The sequence below is a fragment of the Zalophus californianus genome, chromosome 12 (assembly GCF_009762305.2).
Source record: "Zalophus californianus isolate mZalCal1 chromosome 12, mZalCal1.pri.v2, whole genome shotgun sequence".
Lineage (NCBI taxonomy): Eukaryota > Metazoa > Chordata > Mammalia > Carnivora > Otariidae > Zalophus > Zalophus californianus.
Genome location: NC_045606.1, coordinates 35,340,994 through 35,363,162, shown reverse-complemented (window position 1 = coordinate 35,363,162; position 22,169 = coordinate 35,340,994). Strand labels below are relative to the sequence as shown.

The window sequence follows — 22,169 nt, the reverse complement described above, 5'->3', positions numbered from 1 at the left end:
TCCAGGCTGCTGTTTCCTATCCATCTACAGGCCATAGTTTTACTGTATTTCTTCATACTTGAAACTCATTCTGCTATTTTAATATCAGGGTACAGACTTATAAGGGTGCATGTTCCTTAAAGGTGCAAAATTACTCTCATTCTGTTTGCTCGTATCGCTACAGAATGCTCTTTTGGTGCTTTGGGTTGAGCAGGTCAAAGGAGCAGTGTGGAAATTCACTGCCTGGAACACAGTCTTACACGAATGTTAGCAGATGGCTTGGTAGTAGATCGTGCTTCTGCTCTTTTCTCCGTGCACAAGGTTGAGAGTTACCACACTGGCCTGTCAGGTTCACCTGGGTATCCTTTGTCACAGAGTACAGGAACCCTGTGCTCTCCCCAAACGTGGGTGCCATGCGGCTCTCTGAAAGCAGGGGCCTTCCTACATGCCAGATCATTTAGCCCCCAAAGAACAATGGCCATGGGTGTAGACAGGAGCAGAATGGGAAGGGCGACCATCCCTCCAATACACAAAAAGCTCTCCTGGGGCGAAAAAGAAAAAGAAGAAAGAAAGAAAGCTTATCTGTAAAGTTACCCCCTTTTTAGCACCCTGAGCTAAATGATCTTGCTTCTTTCCCTTTAGGTAGATGAAAATACAGGTCAGTTTATCTAGACTCTTCTCACCTGAAGAGGAAAATAGAAAAGTAGATTGTATTATGTAAGATATATAATCCAAGGACTACCAAAACTTACATTAAATCCCCCATCCATAGCAATCTGTTTTAAAAAGTAGCTCAAGTCAAGGATTCTTTATGATCTGGACTGCCCGAGGTCAGGGACAGTCATTCTAGCATGCGCCTTACTCTAGGACTTAACTTGGAGAATGACAACTGCCAATGTTCTCTCTGTTGCAGTGGCAAAGGTAACCTGTCAGAAAATGCAGAGGGTTGCAGATCACAAATCCTTTGGAAACTGGATGTCTTACTGGGTGCTAGAATGCAAATTTAGGTATTTATTGTCAGATAATGGAATTCATTGTTTTTTAAGAATTAGTGTTGAAATGTCACTGTCCAGTTCATTGTTTTCACATATGCACAAGCTAAATTGAAGCAAAAAGAGAATGGTTTGTATATTTGTCATACCTTTTGTATTTCTTACAATAAAAATATTGGTAGCAAATAAAAATAATAAAAACAGCCATCTTAGACTGCTTTCTTGGAAACGAATTACTGTCATAGCTATTTTTCTTTTTACTTAATGTAAAGTGAATATAATTACGGTGAGTAAAGTAACATAATTAAATAGCAAGTTTTAGCAGAATGCGTTTTAAACTTTTGTTACAAGAGACTCCTTTGCAGGTTTCAGATGTTTTTAAAAAACAAAATAGCAGCTCATTGCGCTTAAAGCGCCAGCAACAAATGTTTAGTAACCTCTTACTAGTTGATTATGCTAAACTCTGACAACCCAAAACTAAGTAAGGCACGGCAGTCCTTTCCAGAGCTTGCAGATGGGGACCATGAAAAGGTTTGTGTAACCAACTGCTGATAACCTACAGATGAGCAAAGGGGTCACACTGGAAGTGACACTTGAATGGACTCAAAACCGAAAATCAGTGTCTCCCAGGCATACAAGCAGAAATACTGTGCATGTGCAAAGGCATGCAATGATGTAAGAGCAAGCAGTAAGGTTGGTGAGGTCACCCCTGGGGCAGTGGCTGTTAACATCTGGATCATAATCTACAGAAAGAAATCCAGTCTCACCACATGATCTGGTGTGTGCGTGCACGTGTGCAGATGCACACATGTATATACCAGGAACTGAGATTTCACAAAATGATGTTGAGTGCCCCACAAGTTCTCTTTTCTATTTTATTATCCTCCACTCTGAAAATATGGTGGCAACCCACTAAACTGATTTCACAACCCCACTAATAGGCCGTGACTTAATGTTTGAAAACAATTAGTAAAGGCGGGGGGGGGGGTGGTATGTGAAGGAGTCTGGAGGTGATGTTGGGAAGCGTTTCATATGCCTTATAAAGAAATTTGGAACCACTGAAGGGTGTTAAAGAGGAAGACCATTTCTATTGTGTGTTCCACTTCGTTCAACCGCTTATATACTGATGCAGAATGATAGACGAAGCAGCTAATGAGATACTACACAACAAATCTGAAGTGTGATACATTCCCCTCTTCGTGTATGATACCAGGTATTTTTTTAAAGATTTATTATTTATTGTATTTATTTATTTATTTATTTATTTATTTTAGAGAGCACACACAAGTGTGGCAGGGAGGGACAGAGGGAGAGAGAAAATCTCAAGCAGACTCCCCACTGAGCACGGAGCCTGACACAGGGCTCCATCCCAGGACCCTGAGATGATGACCTGAGCTGAAATCAAGAGGGCCATTTTACCGACTGAGCCACCCAGGTGCTCTGATACCAGGTATTTTTAAATTAGTCCTCCAGAATTCCCTGGGAGCTCTCATGAGGACTTGCCTTAATTTTGTTTAACAGGCCCTAAATTGCATCTACATTTTTTAAATTTACATGAAATATTCAGGAGGGATGATACAGGAAGGCAAGAGTATGATTTTTTACTAAGAAATTTGGAAGTTTGTAGGGGCACCTGGTTGGCTCAGTTGGAAGAGCATGTGACTCTTGATCTTGGGTTCATGAGTTCAAGCCCAGCATGGGGTGTAGAGATTACTTCAATAAATAAAACTTCAAAAAAATTTTTTAAAAATTGAAAGTCTGTCGTTTAAAAGGTCACTCATAACTACACATATTTCCACAAACTGTGGGCATCTACAGTCAGGTTTGACTGGACCGTTAACTTCAAAGCAGTGTACAGAAAGATCCTTCAGCTGATCCCTAGCTATCTCTGCTATTCTCACTTAGAACTTCATTAAAAGCCCGAAGGCCTTTGCCACATTTGCGTTTTTAAGTGTCGGCCCAGTTTACCGGCTCTCATGGCAGGGGTGGGCCCCAGGAGGTCACACTTGTTCTCCAAATGCCCCTTTCCTGGATGTAGCTGATGGAGCAACCATAGTATCCCATGGAATGTGGGACCAAGAGACGGTGCGTCCATCTCTTAGATGTCTGCAAGAGCTACCTGTAAATTCGGAGCTGCAGATAACTGTATTTCTCCCTGCATGCACAGGGCTCATGGGTTGCTGACGCATGGAGAGAGACGGTAATGTGCAGAGGCTAAATCCAGACAGCTTTCTGACTCTTCCCCGGGCTGGGGAACTCCCCATATCCTTATAATGAAGTCTGTCTGTAGCTTTTTTTTTTTTTCCTCTCCATTTAACTTCGGTAGCTCAGGGAAATTTCTATCAATTGCAGCAGAAGTCCTAATACAGCTCCCTCTCTCCTCTAGTATATAGTTGGAGGCCGCTTCTGTGCACTGTAATTTCAAGTAGTGTCCTTATATTTAAGCGTGGATAAAAGCAATGATAGTAGAGCCTGCACTTTTCGAATGGGAATTCCCAGAAACCTGGACTATACAGAGGAGAATACAAAGCTACCGCTAAAAAGATCTACTTTGGGGGCGCCTGGGTGGCTCAGTCGTTAAGCGTCTGCCTTCGGCTCAGGTCATGATCCCAGGGTGCTGGGATCGAGCCCCGCATTGGGCTCCCTGCTCGGCGGGAAGCCTGCTTCTCTCTCTCCCACTCCCCCTGCTTGTGTTCCCTCTCTCGCTGTGTCTCTCTCTGTCAAATAAATAAAATCTTTAAAAAAATAAAAAAAAGATCTATTTTCCTCAAGCATCAATTTTGTTTAAAATAAAAGAGAAACGTGTTTTTCGTTAAAGACACTTTTTAAAATACATTAAAAAAAATTGTGGAATAGAATGCAAAATTCAAATTTTTTTTAAATAATGTAGAAGACTTCAAAGACATTGTAAGACTTCAGTCACTGCACAAGACTACCGCATCACCAGACAGCACCCCCGCTAGAACTCACTCTCCTGCACAACATCTTTGAGAAGTACTGCATCAGCATAAAGGAGGCATTAGCACTTGGAATGGGGCCCATTATTTTAAATCCTGTACTTCCTGTGATCTCCAGGATTCCTCATTGGGAAATGACATCTATTATGACAGTGTATTCAGAAAGCTGGTAAAGAAAGTCAAGGTTACTCATATTCACTCAACATCTACTGGCCTCAGCTTTCCAAACAGCACCTGATGCAAAGAGGCAGCAGTGTCAAGACGATAGACCCTCCCTCCTGCCTGTTGGATTTCACTGTGATACAGTGTTATTTAGCTGTAGGTGTGCTAATGGCTCTCTCAAGAGGAGAAGGGAGGCAATTAACATTCAAAGGGCCATGCCCCAAGTGCCAGATATTTGGACATGCCATACAAATACAAACTATCTTATTTCCTCAAGTCATTCTCTCCAAGTCAGAAGAAGTCGATGGTGGTGTCAACTTCAAACAGTCCTAAAATAAGGTTGCATACAACACATAAGAAAGAAATGTGATTGAGGTGCCTGGATGGCTCAGTCAGTTGAGGAACCAACTCTTGGTTTTGTCTCAGGTCATAATCTCAAGGTCATGAGATTGAGCCCCAAGTGGGGCTCCTGTTCAGAGGGGAGTCTGCTTGAGATTCTCTCCCTTTCCCTCTGCCCCTCCCCCTGCTCTCATGCACACTGTCTCTCTCTCTCTCTCTCTCAAATAAATAATTTTGAAAGAAAGAAAGAAGAAAAAAGAGAAAGAAAAGAAAAAAATGTGATTGCATGCTCCAGGGTCTAGAGGTGCCTGAAACTGAGTGGAAGTTCAATAGTGTTGAATGAATGAGTGAATGAGTCAGACAATTTATATGTAACTGGTGAAATAAAATGCTTACATGTTGACCATAAAATACTTTAAAAATACAAAAATTAAAGAAAACATGTATTAATTGAAATCCTACCACCTAGATAAAACTACTGTTAATATTTTGATAAATAATTCCTACATATCTAGCTTTACAAAGACACATGTTAGATAGAATATATTTTGTACCACAGAAGTGGACTGTGCTGTTCATTCAATAAGTTGTGGTTTCGGGGTTATTTGTTGCTTTCTATAATATCCTGGATAATTCGTCATTTCAATAAATACAAATTTACATCACCACGTAGTATGGCTGCATAGTATGCCATTGTGTAAATGTACTATAATTTACTTAGCAGATCCCCAACTGATAGACACTTCTCCCCAGCCCACCCCATTTTTTCAGTATATGAAATAGTGCTTTCAGGAGCAGTACTGTGAATGCATCTATTTGCACATGTCAGTTATTTAAGTCCTCTGTCTGGTCACTGGAAAGTCACTCACTCATTCACTCAACACTTACTGAACCTTTATTCCATTCCAGGCACCACCACTAGACTCTAGAGATGCAGCTGTGAACCAGACACTTGCTTTCGTGGCGCTAACATTTTAGTGGGAGACAGACCATAAATAAATATGTGCACAAGGTAATTACACTGTTAGCACCATAAGGAAAATAAACAGGTCATAAGATAGAAAGTACTTGGGACATGGTGGGCAGGAAGGGCCCTGTGGAAAGCTTTGAGTAAAGGATGAGCTAGCCGGCTGAAGTGCTGAAGGCAGAGGAGCAGAAAGGATGCCCATGTGCTCGGGGCATACAGAGTGAGGGGGAAGGGTGGTCAGAGATGAGATTAGGGAGGTGGAGAGAGAATGTAGACAACCTGTTTGAGAAGCTTAGCCATAAAGTGGAACAGAGAAATGGAGGTACAACTTGAAGAGGATGTGGTATCAAAGGAGGACTTTTTTTCTGAGATGGAAGATAGTCCACGGGGTGGCGGGGTGTGGGGGGATGGGGTGATTGAAGGTGAGGGAGAGAGAAGGAATAGCAGCAGGCATGAAGTCAGTAAGAAGGGGGAAAGGGAGGGGACAAGGAGCACAAGAAAAAGACTAGCACTCGGGTAGAGGAAAGCTCTAATAGGGCAAGCAAAGACAGCGGGTACAGATCTAAAGATTTGGTGGCGGGAATATTCATCGATTCATTGAGTAAATATTTATTGAGCACCTGCTATGTGCCAAGCACTATCCCAGGCCCTGGGAAATGGCAATGCACAAAATATTTAAGATTTATTGCCTTTATGGAGCTTATTTCCCGTGAGGGGAGGCAAACAAATAACTATCATAAAATATCTAGGATGTTCCATGAGTGCTGTAGAAAAAACAAAACAGAGAAAAGGCATAGAGAGTACTATGGGATGCAATTTTATTTTTTTGTTTTTTTTTTAAAGATTTTATGTATTTATTTTGAGAGAGGGAGAGAGCATGAGCTGGGGGAGGGACAGAGGGAGAGGGAAAAGCAAGCTCCCCGCTGAGCAGGGAGCCCGATGTGGGACTCGATCCCAGGACCCCAGAATCATGAACTGAGCCAAAGGCAGCCGCTTAACCGACTGAGCCACCCAGGCGCCCCTGGGAGGCAATTTTAAGCAGGATGGTCAGTGAAGGCCTCATGGAGAAAGGGGACATTTGAACAAGACCTTAAAGAAAAAGAGCCGGGTAGAGATGTGATGAAGGAAATAGCAAGTGCAAATGCCTTAAGGCAGGAGCATGATAAGCATTTTCATAGACCAGCAGGAGGCTGGTGTGGCTGCCACTGATGGCTAGAAGAAAAGGCTAAGAGATATTACAGAGAAGTAAATGACAAGGAGAAGCATATCTTGTAGGGGCTTGTTGGTCAGTGTAAAGAATTTGACATTGGGGCGCCTGGATGGCTCAGCTGGTTAAGCATCTGATTCTTGGTTTCTGTTCAGGATGATCTCAGGGTTTTGAGATCAAGCCCTGAGTCTGGCTCCACGCTCAGTGGGGAATCTGCTTAAAATTCTCTACCTTTCCCTCTGCCCCTCCCCCCACCCCACACGCACATGCTCTCACGCTCTCTCTCTCTCTCTCTCTCTCTCAAATAAATAAATAAACCTTTTATAAAAAGAATTTGACATTTACTCTGAATAAGATGGGAAGCCATTGAAAGGTGAGATGAACAGAACTGGCATACGATCTGATGTGTGTTTTAAAGTACCATGGCTGCTCTGTTGAGAATAGACTTTAGCATAGCAAGAGTGGAAACAGGGAGACCATTTAGGTGGCTGTTGAAATAATCCAGGTGAGAGATAACTTTAATCAAAGTGAAAACAGTGGAGAAATGAGAGATTATATTTTGATAGTAAAGCTCACACTATGTGCAGGTGAACTGGATATACAATGAGAGAGAAGCAGCTAGAACATCTCTAAGGATTTTGACTTGAGCAATTGGAAAGATCAAATTGCCATTTACTGCGATGAGAAGAACCAGAACCAAGCCATGGAGTATAGCCTGATATTTACAGACCAGGAGATAAAGAAGAATAAGCAGCAAAGACTAAATGGCCTTTATTTTTATTAAGATTTTATTTATTTATTTATTTACTTACTTACTTATTTGAGAGAGAGGGAAAGAGAGCAGGGGGAAGACCAGAGGGTGGGGGACAAGTAGACTCCACACTCAGCACAGAGCCTGATGTGAGGCTTGATCTCAAGACCCTGAGATCATGACGTGAGCCGAAATCAAGTGTCGGACACGTAACAAAGTGAGCCACCAAGGCATGCCCTAAATGGCCTTCAGAAGGAACATGTGCTGTCAGATGAACATGATGTCTGGAAAGTGAAGAAAATTTTCTGAGGAAAAGAGAGTGATCATTGTGACAAATGCCACTGGTAGGTAAAAAAAAATGAGGGCTGAGAAATGAGCATTGATTAAACAATATGGAAAACATGAGTGACCTCAAAGAGAAGTCCTGATGAAGTGGTGCAGTGGTAAAAATTCTATTCAGAGTGGATTCAGGAAGAATTGATTGGTACTTGGATGAGGAAAATGTTAGACGTGAAATGAGAGGTACTAAGTGTATCGTAAAAGGTGTGAGGTGCAAAGTAGACCTGGTACAGTGTGGAGCCTAAATAGAATTTAAGTTCAACTTACTTTCCTCTTAGGTTCAAGAATAAGCCAAGGCTGTCAGTTTTCAGCACTTCTATTCAATATCATGTTAGGGGTCCTAGTAGTACAATAGGCAAGAAGACAGAAGGCATAAGATTGGAAAGAAAATAAAGTTGTCCTCAGTCACACACAACATGAGTCTGTGGAGAAACTCCTAAAGAATCTACCAAAAAAAAAGCTACCAGAACAGGGGGCACCTGGATGGCTCAGTCGATTAAGCATCAGACTCGCGATTTCGGCTCAGGTCACCATCTCAGTTTCCTGACACTGAGCCCTGCATCAGGTTCCGTGCTCAGCGGGGAGTCTGCTTGGGATTCTCTCTCTCCTTCTGCCTCTGCCCCTCCCTCCACCGCCTGCTCATGCTCTCTCTCTCTCAAATAAATAAAACCTTTTTTAAAAATTTAAAACTTTTGTTCTTGGAAAGAAATCATTAAGAGAATGAAAAGACAAACCACAGATTGGGGGGGAAAATTGTGAAACGTATTCTGGCAAAGGATTGGTATTCAGACAAATAACCCAATTTTTTGAATGAGCAAAAGATTTGAAATAAAACTTCACCAAAGAAGATAAATAAAATAAGTACCTGAAAAGACGAAAAATTGCATTAGTCATTAGGGAAACAGAAATTAAAACCACAATGAGATATCACTGCATACCTCCTAGAATGGCTAAAATTTTTAAATTTGGCAACACCAAGTGTTGATGAGGACATGGAACAACTGAAATTCTCACCATTGATCTCACTAATGCAAAATGATACAGGATGCCATTTTGGAAAGAGCTGGGAGTTAAACATACACTTACAATTCAATCCAGCCACCCCACTGGTATGTATTTACTCGAAGAAAATTAAAACATATGTGCACACACTTATATTTGAATGTTCATAGAGCTCTATTCATAATAGGCAAAAACTGTAAATAATCCAAATGACACAATGTCAATGAAGAAGCAAATTATGATTTGCAATAAAAAGGAACAACTGTTGCTATGCACAGCACAGGTGAATCTCAAAAGTATCATGATAAGTGGAAATCAGACACAAAAGGATACCTCTTAGTTGATTGCATTTATATGAAATTCTAGAAAAGGCAAAGCTACAGTGACAGAAAATAGATCAGTGCCTCCCAGGCTGGGGGACAGGGAAAGGGATTAACTGCAAGAAGGCACAAGGGAACTTTTTAGAGAAACGAAAATGTTCTATATTTTGACTGTAGTGGTACTTACATGGCTATGTGTTTATCAAAACTCAACAAACTACATTTTAAACTGGTGAATTTTATTATATGTAAGCTACACCTGAATCAAGTTAATTTTTTAAATTAAAGGTGTTCTCTTTCATTACTAGCAAAAGCCAACCTGAAATAATTGGAGAAGAACTTTTATAGCTCATGAGTCACCTCAGTAGAGATGGAACAAGAGGAGAATTATAGTAAAATTATAACGCATTGATTTAGTTGAAGCTCTAATGAACATCAGGAATTTTCCCTTCTGACTCACTGTACTTGGTAACTTCCACTGCCTCTGCCCATTAATAGCACTGAACCACGAGTTTACAAAAGGAAATGTAATTAAAGTGAATGGCTCCCTTTTGGCTGGAACCACCATCTTCCAGTAATTCACCAAACTGACCAACACAAAGGGAAAGAGGAGAGACACCCACTCTATGTTCTCCAGGCCTTTTTTAGAAAACAGAGTGGTTCCTTTGGCCACATACATGCCAATCTATAAGAAAGGTGATATTGTAGACATCAGGAGAATGGCACTGTTCAAAAAGGAATGCCCTGCAAACGTTACCATAGCAAAACTGCAAGAGTCTATAATGTTACCCAGCATGCTGTTGACATGGTTGTAAGCAAACAAGTTAAGGGTAAGATTCTTGCCAAGAGATTTAATGTACGTATTGAGTATATTAAGCACTCAAAGAGCCAAGATGGCTTCCTGACGTGTGTGATCGGGAAAAAAAGGAAGCCAAAGAGAAAGGTGCTTGGGTTCAACGGAAATGCCAGCCTGCTCCACCTGGAGGAGCACACTTTGTGAGAACCAATGGAAAGGAGCCTGAGCTGCTGGAACCTATTCCTTATGAATTCATGGCATGATAAGTGTAAAAAAATAAAAGATCTCAAGACTGTTAAGTAAGTAAATAAATTAAAGCCTCCTCTGTGGAGTATGTCCACCTTCCCAATCCACCTGTAATGCTACTTCTCAATGATCCCTCATCCCCCGAAAGCAGTGTGCTATTGTAAGGAAAGCAAAGGCTCTCAAGTTTGTCACACCTGTTTGAAGCCCCAGCTTCTTCACTTTCTAGTGATGGGACCCAGGGCAAATTACCTGGCTTGTCTTAGCCTCAGTTTTTTCTCATCTGAAAAATGGAATGTGATTGCTTAGTCATGTCTAGGACATTTGGGAGGAGGAATAGGTCCATAGCTAGAAGGAAAACGTGTTCATTAGCAGATCACCCTTGTATAGAGGATGGATAAAGCATTTCTTTATTCTTCTGATTGAGTCACTGTAAGTTATATCATGAGAAAGCCAGAACCAATCCAGTTTTTATGGAGTCCACTCAGATGAGCTCCCAATAGCGCTGGCCTTCCTCATTATTTCTACAGGTCATTTTCCTGTTTCTCTGTCCCCCCATGGGATCTATGTGCCATCTGGAAAGTGCTGTGTACATTGCTAGAGGGGGAGATATCTACAGGAAACAAAAAATTTCCTGTTGAATTATATCAGTATTATATTTTTAAAATCTCTGTACTTTGTATAACCAGCCAAAGGAAGTCAAAGGTAAGAAGGAGCTAAAAGGGGAAAAAAGGGGGGGGTGCCTGGGTGAATCAGTCATTAAGCGTCTGCCTTCGGCTCGGGTCATGATCCCAGGGTCCTAGGACCGAGCCCCGCATCAGGCTCCCTGCTCCGCGGGAAGCCTGCTTCTCCCTCTCCCACTCCCCCTGCTTGTGTTCCCTCTCTCGCTGTGTCTCTCTCTGTCAAATAAATAAATAAAATATTTAAAAAAATAAAAGAAAAAACTATATTCTTCCACAAACTCTATCATGTTTATGTTGGAGCATTGGAAATAATATATGTTAAGTTCTTGGAATATTAAAAACACTGTAACTGAGCCATGAAAAAAAAAAACCCAACCTTACTATTCACAGAGTCTTCTCTTCGTCTTGTGCATACAGAGAAGCCTCTCTTTGGTCAGACAGTCCCCAGGTTCAATCGGGGTAATGGAGGAGGAGGAGAAATGAGATTCACAGCAAAAAGCAAAATGGGTTACTCAGGAGAATGAACATCCGTTGAGGAGTAGCACCACAAATGGCTACATTTGAGAGAGTTTGGGGAAATTTTTGAGAGAAAATGGGAGCGGGCAGCATCTGTTGTGCCATGCAGTGTGAGAAAGGGAAGGAGTGAGAGAGACAGAAATTTGGAAAGATAATTTTAAGGAGTTTTTATGTATGTAAGAGTATAAGCCTGTTTTGCCTTTTTCCAAGAATCCAAAAAAGATCTAAGTTGATTTTCGGTTGCCTCCTAATGACATCATGCTCAGATGGGCCCAGAGTGGCCCAGCTTTAACCGTGTCTGTAAATGCTTAATAAATATAATGGCTCCCTCTCTGGAGCCCAGATCAACTCCCTTGAAGTTACAGTATTGTACTTCCATTATTATGACCCATCATGCCCTAAAGCTGGCCCTGTGTATGTACATCTCCCCTACCAGGTTGTAGACAGGCGCTTTGAAGGCAGGACTTGTGTCTTAATCGTCTTTGTGTCCGGCAGCCTCTCCAGCTTCCAGTCACCTCGTCAGTGAACTGCGCAAAAGAGATTTCAACAATTAGTGTGAAATAAACGCATGGGTGGTGGATGAATGGAACCGAACTTAAAGGGCCATTTCTTTAGCAATATCTATGACAGCACCGTCTTTCCCCCACCACGTGATGGACTCCGTCGAGGGACCATGTCCGTCCTCGTCGTCACTTTACCGCCAGCACTTGCACTATGTTAAGCCCACAGTAAGCATTGAAATCATTTTCGTATCCCCTAGAAATGAGGATTTCAGCGCATCAGGAATGGAAGAGAGTAAAACAGTCCAAGGCCGAACGGAAGTGGGTCGCCTTGGTGAGACCGCTGTATGAAGAGCAGTGCCCGCCTGCCTTGGGCTGGGTGGTAAAGCGCAGGAATCCACCAGGAGACGCCTGGGAACGGCGGGTAATCGCCGGCGCCCGCCTCTCCTCCGCAGCGGCAGGTGGCGCTGTGGCCCCGTGCGGCAGCTAGGGCCGCGCGGCGCCTCTCTCTGGGCAGGGTGGGGAGTCGGCCGGAGGACCTGCGGCGGGCCCTCTTCGGCCGCTCTCTGGCCCCATCTCTTTCGGCGTCTGACTGTGCGCTCAGTTCTGCACCATGGGGAAGCGGGACAATCGGGTGGTGAGTACCCGGTGGGAAGAGCAGTGGGGCGACGCGGGACCCGGCGGCAGGATAGCGGAGCCCCTTGCTCTTCCCGACGGGGCCTGAGGGTCAGCGGCGGCTCTTGGACCTCGAGCCGGGCGACCCAGCTCCCCCCATCCCCGCCGGCCCCAGACGCGCGTGCGCCGCGCACGCAGTTGGCGCCTTTGGGCCCCCCACTCTCTCCTCTCTTTTTTCTCCTCTCTCGAGTCCCCCGTTTTTCTTAACGCCGCCGCACCTTCTGGCAGTTTTCCCTGGCTCCCTTCCCTCCCGCACTCGGGCTAGCAGTGCCCGGTTTTTGAAGCCACAAGGGCTCAAGGAGTTCTGTCTCCTCTTGTATGTCTGTCCTAAGTCTGAGGCCCCTGGAGGCGCCGGGACTCGCCCTCTCCTCGGGATCGCCCACCCTGGCTCCGCGCTCCAGTGGTGCGCACGCAGGTGGGATGGAGGCGTGGAGGCCTCGGGCGCGGCTCCTCTCCGCGGGCCCGCAGCGCGCCCAGTTCTAGCGGCGGGCAGGCTCCCCCGTTTGAGGACCAGTATCGAAGCGTTTGGCTTCGTGTCCTCAGCACCTAGCACTGCCTGGCACCTCGTAGGCCCTGTGTAGGAATGAAGGGTGAAAACAGTTGTCTTTGGAATGCGGCATGGACTGGAATGTCAATTTTGGATCCTCGGGAGTTGAGTGATCAAGACGAGCTGCGTTTCTTCTCCGAGCTTCAGTTTCTTCATCTATAAAGGGGCATCAGTGTTATCCACAACTTTGCAGAATAGTTAAAACCGCAAAAGGCAAATGGCCAGGAATGCTTGGCCTAAAAGTTGTTCTAGTAAATGAGATAAAGGAGACACAGGAATAAGTAATAGCAGAAAGAGTAGGAAATATTTTGTGATGGAGGTTCGGGGCTCTGAAGGCATTCAAAAGAGAAGGTGCTTTTGACAGGAGGAGATGGGGGGAAGGCATTCTACATGGTTACTAGTTTGGAAAATCCAGATAATGAATCAGACTGGGTGGACAGTAAACATAATAGGTTGCAGCCTCACAGTTCCTGGATTTGTCTTTGACAGTTTTAGCCACTGAACAGCAAAACAAATAAATAAATACATGCATACATGCAGTTATTAAAGTTAATATACTAAATTTAATGAACTACTAAGTGATTTTTGCTTTTTCGGGTAATGGGGAGCTGCTAAAAGAGCCTTGCTTTTATGAAATAGTGGCATTTCTTATCTTCAGAACGTTTGTTTTAATTTTATATAGGCTTCATAATCAAAGATGTTTAGGAACCACAGTGGTGAGCCTTAATTACAAGGTTAAGGAATGTTCTTTTCTTCTGCTTTCCTGACTGTAGGTCAGACCTTGTTGTGGTATCCTGATTATCATAGAGTTGAAATGGTGTTCTCCTGGAGCATCCTTAGGTTTGAGGTGTTAGAGTGTTTTGATTCTTTTATGACTGAGGGTTTGAATGTTGAGAGATCACCAGACCTTGGATACAGTTTCATACAGAGGTCTAAGATGTTTTGTTTTTGTTTTACTGGGGAGAAGTGTTAGTTTACACATCCCTTTGAAGCATTTGAAACTTTTCAAATTAGCTTCATTTACCAGAACATTTTGATAATTACTCTGGGCTCTACTTATTACTTGGTATGCTTTCGTGGCACAGTGTTCTGGTAACATTTTTTATTTGCACTTGAAAGGTTGTGGGAATGAAAACATGAAATCAAGAGTTAGAAGACAGATTGTCTAATTTAGTCTCCTCGTTGCATGAAGGAGGAAATGGAACTGTTTAAACTTGGACCAAAACTGGAGTCGTCTGATACTTATTAGTTGAGTACATCATAACTCTTGGTTTTAAATAAAAGGATTGTTTGCCCCTGAAAATAATGGCGTTTTTTTCTTCTTACATTGATGGTAAAATCATAGTTCTAAAGATGATAGAATTGCTTTCTAAAAAAACTCATAAAGTCGAGGTTGAAAGTTTTGTTTTCAAAAAAAGACTTTGCTTTGGGTTGCCTAACTGGCTCAGTGGGCAGAACAAGCTACTCTTGAGCTAAGGGTTTTAAGTTCAAGCCCCACCTTGGGTGTAGAGATTACTTAAAATCTTTTTTAAAAGGGTAGACTTTACTTTTTAGAGCAGTTTCGGATTCATAGGAAAATTGAGCGGTGAGTACAGAGAGCTCCCATATATTCCGTGACCACAGTCATGCACAGCCTCCCCTACATTCAAAGCTGCTCCAGAGTGGTATATTTGTTACGGTTTTGGTTTTTTGTTTTTGGGTTTTTGGGGTTTTTTTTTGCATTGTTAAAATTAATGAACCTATCTTGACACATCATTTTCACCTGAAGTCCATACTTTACATCAGGGTTCACTCTAGGTACTTGTACGTTCTTGAACGTTTTCTTTTTTTTAACTAAACATTTTAGTTCTCAAGATTTGTAAAGGGTTCTTAAATTCATGATGGCCACCCTTTGTCCCCATTGTTTTCCAGAAGTTTCCTTCATGTTCTTTTTGCTACTTTGTGCCCTCTAAAACAGATGCATCCTCTAGATAAAAATAGGTAATCAAAGTAACAAATGAAGGTCTGCACATTTTGTTCTTGTATCTCTCTGTTCAGTACCTGCCCACTTACCTATTCCCTTGAGCCCAATTTGCCATCCTGAGTTTCTTTTTTAAGATTTTATTTTTAAGTACTCTCTACACCCAGTGTGGGGCTCGACCTGGCAACCCTGAGATCAAGAGTTGCGTGCTCCAGGGGCGCCTGGGTGGCTCAGTCGTTAAGCGTCTGCCTTCGGCTCAGGTCATGATCCCAAGATCCTGGGATCAAGCCCCGCATCGGGCTCCCTGCTCCGTGGGAAGCCTGCTTCTCCCTCTCCCACTCCCCCTGCTTGTGTTCCCTCTCTTGCTGTGTCTCTGTCAAATAAATAAATAAAATATTCAAAAACAATTAAAAAAAAAAAGTTGCGTGCTCCACCAACTGAGGCAGCTGGGTGCCCCGATGTCCTGAGTTTCAAAAAGAGATTGTTTTCTGTTACCCAAATTCATGTAGCGGTTTGGAGCCATTTCTAATTACATATGAATACAAGTGTTCGATTTATAAGATCACAGTATTTAAAGTGATTTAAGTCATAGTGAGACAGTTCAAGAAATGCACAATTTCTGTATTTTAACTGATGCCTGACCATTCACCCCCTTAAGGTTAAGAACATTGTTTTTCATACTGATACATAGTAAGTGAAAAGGCTTTATCTTTGTAAGAAAATTAATTCTTCTGTTTTAAAAACCTTTCTGTTGTGCATAGTAAAGGAACCATTGTTGCTTAATGATTATGAGCGTAGACCATCAAGTGTTTTGCAAAGGAACCTCAAACGTGCACTTAATATCAATATTGCTTTTACAATTGAAATAAATAAGTGATATATTTGGAATGTAATTTAAGCAGACTAAGGATAGTGTTTATGGCCAAAAACTTGAAAGTTAAACCTTAGTGCATAGACAATGATAGCTCATGTGATTGTACTATAAGTTGTCTATAATTAATAGCCTTAGCATGTGAATATACTACTTTACTATTTAATTTTCCTCTGAAAAGTAAACCCTAAGACAGACTGGTATGTACTTTGGGGAAGCAGTTTCACAATAGGTATTAAGGCACATAAATGTTAATTAATGTAATTTTAAGATACATGCTAGAATATTTGAAGACTGTAAAACATGGTAAACGTGTTTTGATTTTTTTTTTTTTTAAAGTAGGCTCTACGCCCAACCTGAGGCTTAAACTCATGACCTCAAGATCAAGAGTCAGATCAAGAGTAGCATGCTCTATTGACTAAGCCAGCCAGGTGCTCCACAATTTTTTTTTAATGAGAATGAAAAGTTGCCACTGTACTCTTTGTGAATTTTTACTTGAAGACAGTTTAGCTTCTGAATTGGAGTGGCAGCATTGTGGTTGAATTTTTCTCCTTTTTTTTACCTTTAATATTACGATGTTTGTGTGTAGTTTCTTTGTTTTAATTTTTGTTTTTCTTTTATAAAGGTAATGGGTTGTTGTTGTTGTTGTTGTTGTTTTTAATCTCTCCAGTGTATGAAATGACAAAAGTGGACCTCTCCCTGTACATTTCGGTGCATCTGGATTTTAAAAAAAAATTATAACTTTATTAAAATGGTATCTTATTTTTTGGCAACTTGCTTTTGCTTTTCATTTGAGAAATCTTGGGCATCTGTCCATATCAATAACTATAGATCTGCCTCTTTTTAGTGGCTGCATAGTATTTCATTTTGAGGATATACTTTATAATGCATCTCAGTTTGATGGCTCTTTGTGTATTTTCAGTTTTCCCTATTTTAGTAATTTAGTTGTGAACATCCTTGTATATATTTGCATTCTTTGGAAATAAACAGTTTTTACAGTTTTAAACTTAAGATATTTTATCCTTAACTGCTACTAAAATTATGACATGGTACCAAAGAAATGAGAAGATGTTAGATAGATAGATAGATAGATAGATAGATAGATAGATAGATAGATAGATAGATAATCTCCTGTTTTAACAATGATGAGCTTGGCTTTGCACATTGTACCTGCTTCTGGTTATTAGGATTGTCAGTATCATTAGTAGGACCAACATCTCCTCTATTGCAGCCTCCATTGGTTGTCGTATTTCTCCGCATGAACTGAGTGAAATTCTCAGCAGAGGCAGTTGAATGAATATTTGAGAACATAACAGTTGATGTAAAAAATGTGACTATATGCCTCTCTCTAAAGAGAGTTGAATTTGATACTCACATCTAGCCCTGATTTTGTAAACATCCCTGACATTAAGAGCTCTAGCATTAATTCCTGCCTGTAAGAAAATTGTTAATGGATTTTTTCATCTGAAGTAATTAAGCAGTATCCAGTTGAATGGAAGTAGTTCTCAGTATGTGTTGTTTATAATGGTTTTATATTGTTTGCTCTGCCAGAGAAATCTATTCCCATATTTGTTATTTGGGAAATGTTGGTCATTTTCACAAGTTTTGCTAAATACAATGCAACAAATACATTAATATCCTTTCACTTCCTTGGGAACATTAAGCTATAGGTTTAAGGCCTTAAAATCAACCTTGATAGTAGTCCTGTTTGGCCACAATTCTTTTTATGTAAAAAGTGAAAGTTTTGGGGCGCCTGGGTGGCTCAGTCAGTCAGTTAAGTGTCCAACTCTTGATTTCAGCTCAGGGTTGTGGGATTGAGCCCTGTGGGGGGATTCGGGCTCGGCACAGAGTTTGCCTGTCCCTTTCCCTCTGCTCCTCCCCAGCTCGCGCTCTCACACTCTCTCTCAAATAAATAAATGAAATCTTTAAAAAAAAATTGAAGAGAGGTGCCTGGGTGGCTCAGTTGGTTAAGCCTTTGCCTTCAGCTGAGGTCATGGTCCCAGGGTCCTGGGATTGAGCCCCGCATCAGGGGGAAAGCCTGCTTCTCCCTCTCGCCCTGTCCCTCTCCCCTGCTTAGGCTCGCATGTGCTCTCTCTCTCTCAAATAAATAAAACCTTAAAAAAAAAAAAAGTTTTTGTAATGCTTGTTGACCTGGATTAAACTTGGAAAACCAAATATGAGGATCAAGGGATTGAGACTAAATTCAAGACCAAATTTTATATATGTAGCACAGTTAATTTTATTTATTTTTAAAGATTTATGTATTTATTTGTGAGAGAGAGTGTGTGCGCAGGTGCAGGCAGGCAAGCAGGGGGAGGGGCAGAGAGAGGGAGAAAGAGAATCTTAAGCAGGCTTCATGCCCAGCACTGTGCCCAACTTGGGGCTCAGTCTCACAACCCTGAGATCATGACCTGAACCAAAACCGAGAGTCGGATGCTTAACTGGTTGAGCCACCCACGCACCCCTGTGTAGCAGTTAATTTTAATAAAACAACATCTCTTTGCTAGATACTGTCATTAACAAAGAAACCTGCTTTATTTTGTCTGGATATTTTTGAAAACATCTAAAAATGTGGTTTTCTGCTATAATAAGTACAATATACAGAGCATAATTTGACTTTGGGGGTTCTTTATTGTGCAAAAATAAACATAACAAGATTCACTGTCTTACCCATTTTTAAGTGTTTAAGTCAGTGGCATTAAGTACATTCACACTGTTATGCAACTGTTGCCACTATCCATTTCCAGAACTTTTTATCATCCCAAACAAGAAGCTCTGTACCCATTAAATAGTAACTCCCAATCACTTATCCCCCCCCCCCCCCCCACTGCCGCGCCAGCCCCTGGAAACCTCTTTTTACTTTCTGTCTCTGTGAATTTGTTTATTTTAGGTACCTCATATAAGTTGAATCATACAATATTTGCCCTTTTGTGTCTAGATGGTTTCACTTAGCATGTTAACAAGGTTCATTCATGTTGTAGCATATTAAGAATTTCATTTCTTTTTTCATTTTTTTTTAAGGGTGGGCAGGGGAAGAGGGAGAGAGAATCTTAAGCAGGCTCCATGGCCAGCACGAAGCCAGACTTGGGGCTAGATCTCGTGACCCTGGGATCAGGACCTGAGCTGAAATCAAGAGTCGCACACTTAACCAGTTGAGCCACCCAGGCGCACGAATTTCATTTCTTTCTAAGGCTGAATAATATTCCATTGTGTGGGGCGCCTGGATGGCGCAGTCGTTAAGCTCATGCTTAACCTGCCTTCGGCTCAGGTCATGATCCCAGGGTCCTGGGATCGAGCCCCGCATCGGGCTCCCTGCTCTGCAGGAAGCCTGCTTCTCCCTCTCCCACTCCCCCTGCTTGTGTTCCTGCTCTTGCTATCTCTCTCTCTGTCAAATAAATAAATAAAATCTTTAAAAAAAATATTCCATTGTGTGTATATGCCACATTTCGTTTATCCATTCATCAGTAGATGGATATTTGGATTGTTACCACCTTTTGGCTGTTGTGTATAATGCTGCTCTGAACATGAGTGTACAAGTATCTGTTTGAGTCCCAGCTTTCAGTTATTTTTCAATTCCAATTAGAGATGGAATTGCTGGATCGTCAGATCATTCTGTATTGAACTTTTTGAGGAAATCAGACTTTTCCACAACAGCCGCACCCTTTTATATTCTCACCAGCAATATCCAAAGGTTCCAGTTTCTCCCTGTTTTTGACAGCACTTGTTATTTTCTGCTTTTGATAATAGTCATCCTAATGGGTGCAAGGTGGCATCTTATTGTAGTTTGATTTGCATCTCCCCAGTGACTAGTGAGTTGAATATCTCTTCATGTGCTCTTGGACATTTGAATATCTTCTTTGGAGAAATGTTTCTTTCAAGTACTTTGCACATTTAATTGGGTCTTTGGGTTTTTTGCTGTTGAGTTGTAGGATTTCTTTATGCATTCTGAATATTCCATATCAAGTGTATGAGTTGCAAATATTTTCTCTCATTCTGTGGATTGTGTTTTCACTCTTTTGGTGTGTTCTTTAATACACAAATGTTTTAATTTTGATAAAGTCCTATTTATCTGTTTTTTTCTTTTGTTTGTGCCTAATTTAATTTTTGGTGTTAACAATTGACGAGTAAAATTGCCATCAGTATGGCATAGTATTTCCTGAGATAAAAGATATAGTAGAGAGGATGCCTGGGTGGCTCAGTCGTTAAGCATCTGCCTTCGGCTCAGGTCGTGATCCTAGGGACCTGGGATCAAGCCCCACATCAGGCTCCCTGCTCAGTGGGAAGCCTGCTTCTCCCTCTCCCACTCCCCCTGCTTGTGTTCCCTCTCTCGCTGTGCCTTTCTCTGTCAAATAAATAAAATCTTTTTATTAAAAAAAAGATACAGAATAAGCAATGGATTTAAAAGTTAGATCTTTAGCTTCTTTGCAACTGAGTTTCTTCATTTGCCAGTGAGCATAGTGTTATTAGCCTTACAGGGTTATCGGGCTTTAGGAGAAAACATTATAAAGTCATCTTACAGTAAGAAAGAGGTATCATGGGTGCGTGGGTGGCTCGGTTGGTTAAGCAACTGCCTTCGGCTCAGGTCATGATCCTGGAGTCCCGGGATCAAGTCCTACATCGGGCTCCCTGCTCAGCGGGGAGTCTGCTTCTCCCTCTGACCCTCCCCCCTTTCATGTGCTCTCTCTCTCTCTCTTTCTCATTCTCTCTCTCAAATAAATAAAATCTTAAAAAACAAAAAAGAGGTATCATTATTATTTTCATTAAATCTCTGGTGAAAAAATTTTTTTTCTGTGAAGTAGCGATATTACTCGTCTCCCAAACTTGTGAGACTTGGTAGACCATTAAATTTAGATTTTGTAATGAAAATTCGGTTAGTCAGGTTGTTCATGCTTAGTTAGACATAGTATGCATTTATAATAAAGCATGCTTGGTGAGTAAGTGAGCATTTGGATTTTTTATGTTTTTTTTAATTGAGTTAATTTTTGTTCTTTCCTCGAGGCCTATATGAACCCAATAGCAATGGCCAGATCAAGGGGTCCAATCCAGTCTTCGGGGCCAACGATCCAAGATTATCTGAATCGACCAAGGCCTACCTGGTATTTGTGAAACAATTTAGACATTCATAAGGTTTTTGTAAATTTTTTAAAGGTTACTGTTACAGCTCTTATTGCTTGCAAAGCATAATTTCTTGAAGTGATGTTCACAGGTGCTTTCTTTTCAATGTATGAAACACATGCATCAGTGTAAAGCATCACGCATCAGTGTAAAGCAAATATTTGAGAATCCACCACCCTGTATAGCTACCAGACAACCTTTCATACCGATCTCTTCTCTATCCCCTAAAGGGACCTTAACCTTGCAGTGTTTTAAGCTATTTAAAATGGTAGGTTTGACTAATCTTGCCCTTCACTGAGGTGTAACTAGGTGTTAGGAAGGATAATGTTAGGCCGTATTTCTTTTCATATCTGGTGGCTTTTCGATAAGTTAGAATTTCCCATTGTAAAATTTTGTTTTAAATTGTTTTGGGGGTTTTTATTTGCCCTCATTTAGTAGCTCTGATCATTGGTAAATAAAGCATCACAGCACTGGCCTTGTTATTTTTTAGTATGTCTTATTATTAAATGGCATGGTTGTTAGCTTCATAATCCTTCTAAGCGCCCCTAAAGATTGGGCAACTATAGCTGAAATTTATGCTTACATATAACAGGGGATCTTTCCTTTGAGTTAAATAGAAAGTAAGCCACGTCTACCTCTTAGAGTATTCATGAGTAGTGCTGTTGTTGACTGTTGCAGCATACCAGAAAGTTATCCCGAAACAAAATATATTTTACCTTTAAAACTGGGGAGAAGAAATGAACATTAAAGAGGAAGTGCTCAAGCAAGTATATTATTTGTGTGTCAGAGTCCCCCAAGACAGCCCTCAGATTAGGTAATTTGCTAGAAGGACTCCCAGATAGATGGACTTTGGGTAAGATTTATTACAAAGGGTACCAGCCACAATCAGCAAAGGGAAAAGGTACATGGGGTAAAGTCTGGGAGAGACTAGGCTCAGACTTGTACGACTTCTTCTTCTCTTGTAGAATCACATAGGACACATTTAATCCCCTCAGCAATGAGTTGTAACACATATGAGATGTTGCCAACCAGGGGAGTTCATGAAAGACTCCATGTGCCCAGGCTTTTTACTGGGGACTGGTCAGCCTCTGCCTATCAGGTGCCAAAATTCCAGACTCCTAGAAGGAATTCAGGTGTTCAGCCTCAACAGTAGTATTTGTATAGTGAGCCGTTCTTAGGAGGGAATGGTAAGGACCTGTCCAAAATCCAAGTTCCCAGAGGCCAGCCAGGCCCAAACTTGTAAGCAGG

At 41.6% G+C, this 22,169-nt stretch overlaps 1 protein-coding gene and 1 long non-coding RNA gene across 2 annotated transcripts in view; one reads left to right on the top strand and one right to left on the bottom strand.

Annotated features, from left to right (window-relative positions):
* Positions 1 to 543: 543 nt before the first annotated feature.
* LOC113911006 lies at positions 544 to 12,261 on the bottom strand. The gene is made up of 3 exons (XR_003516349.2): positions 11,887 to 12,261; positions 11,687 to 11,780; positions 544 to 662 (listed from the first exon to the last, which is right to left on the bottom strand). It is a non-coding gene; the product is annotated as an uncharacterized LOC113911006 (long non-coding RNA).
* FAM133B (family with sequence similarity 133 member B) overlaps positions 12,256 to 22,169 on the top strand; it is a 27,970-nt gene continuing 18,056 nt past the window's right edge. Inside the window, exons 1-2 of the mRNA XM_027573129.2 lie at positions 12,256 to 12,390; positions 20,805 to 20,902. Of these exons, the coding sequence (XP_027428930.2) occupies positions 12,367 to 12,390; positions 20,805 to 20,902 (122 nt within the window). The 5' untranslated portion in view covers positions 12,256 to 12,366. The remainder of the gene's footprint in view (positions 12,391 to 20,804; positions 20,903 to 22,169) is intronic.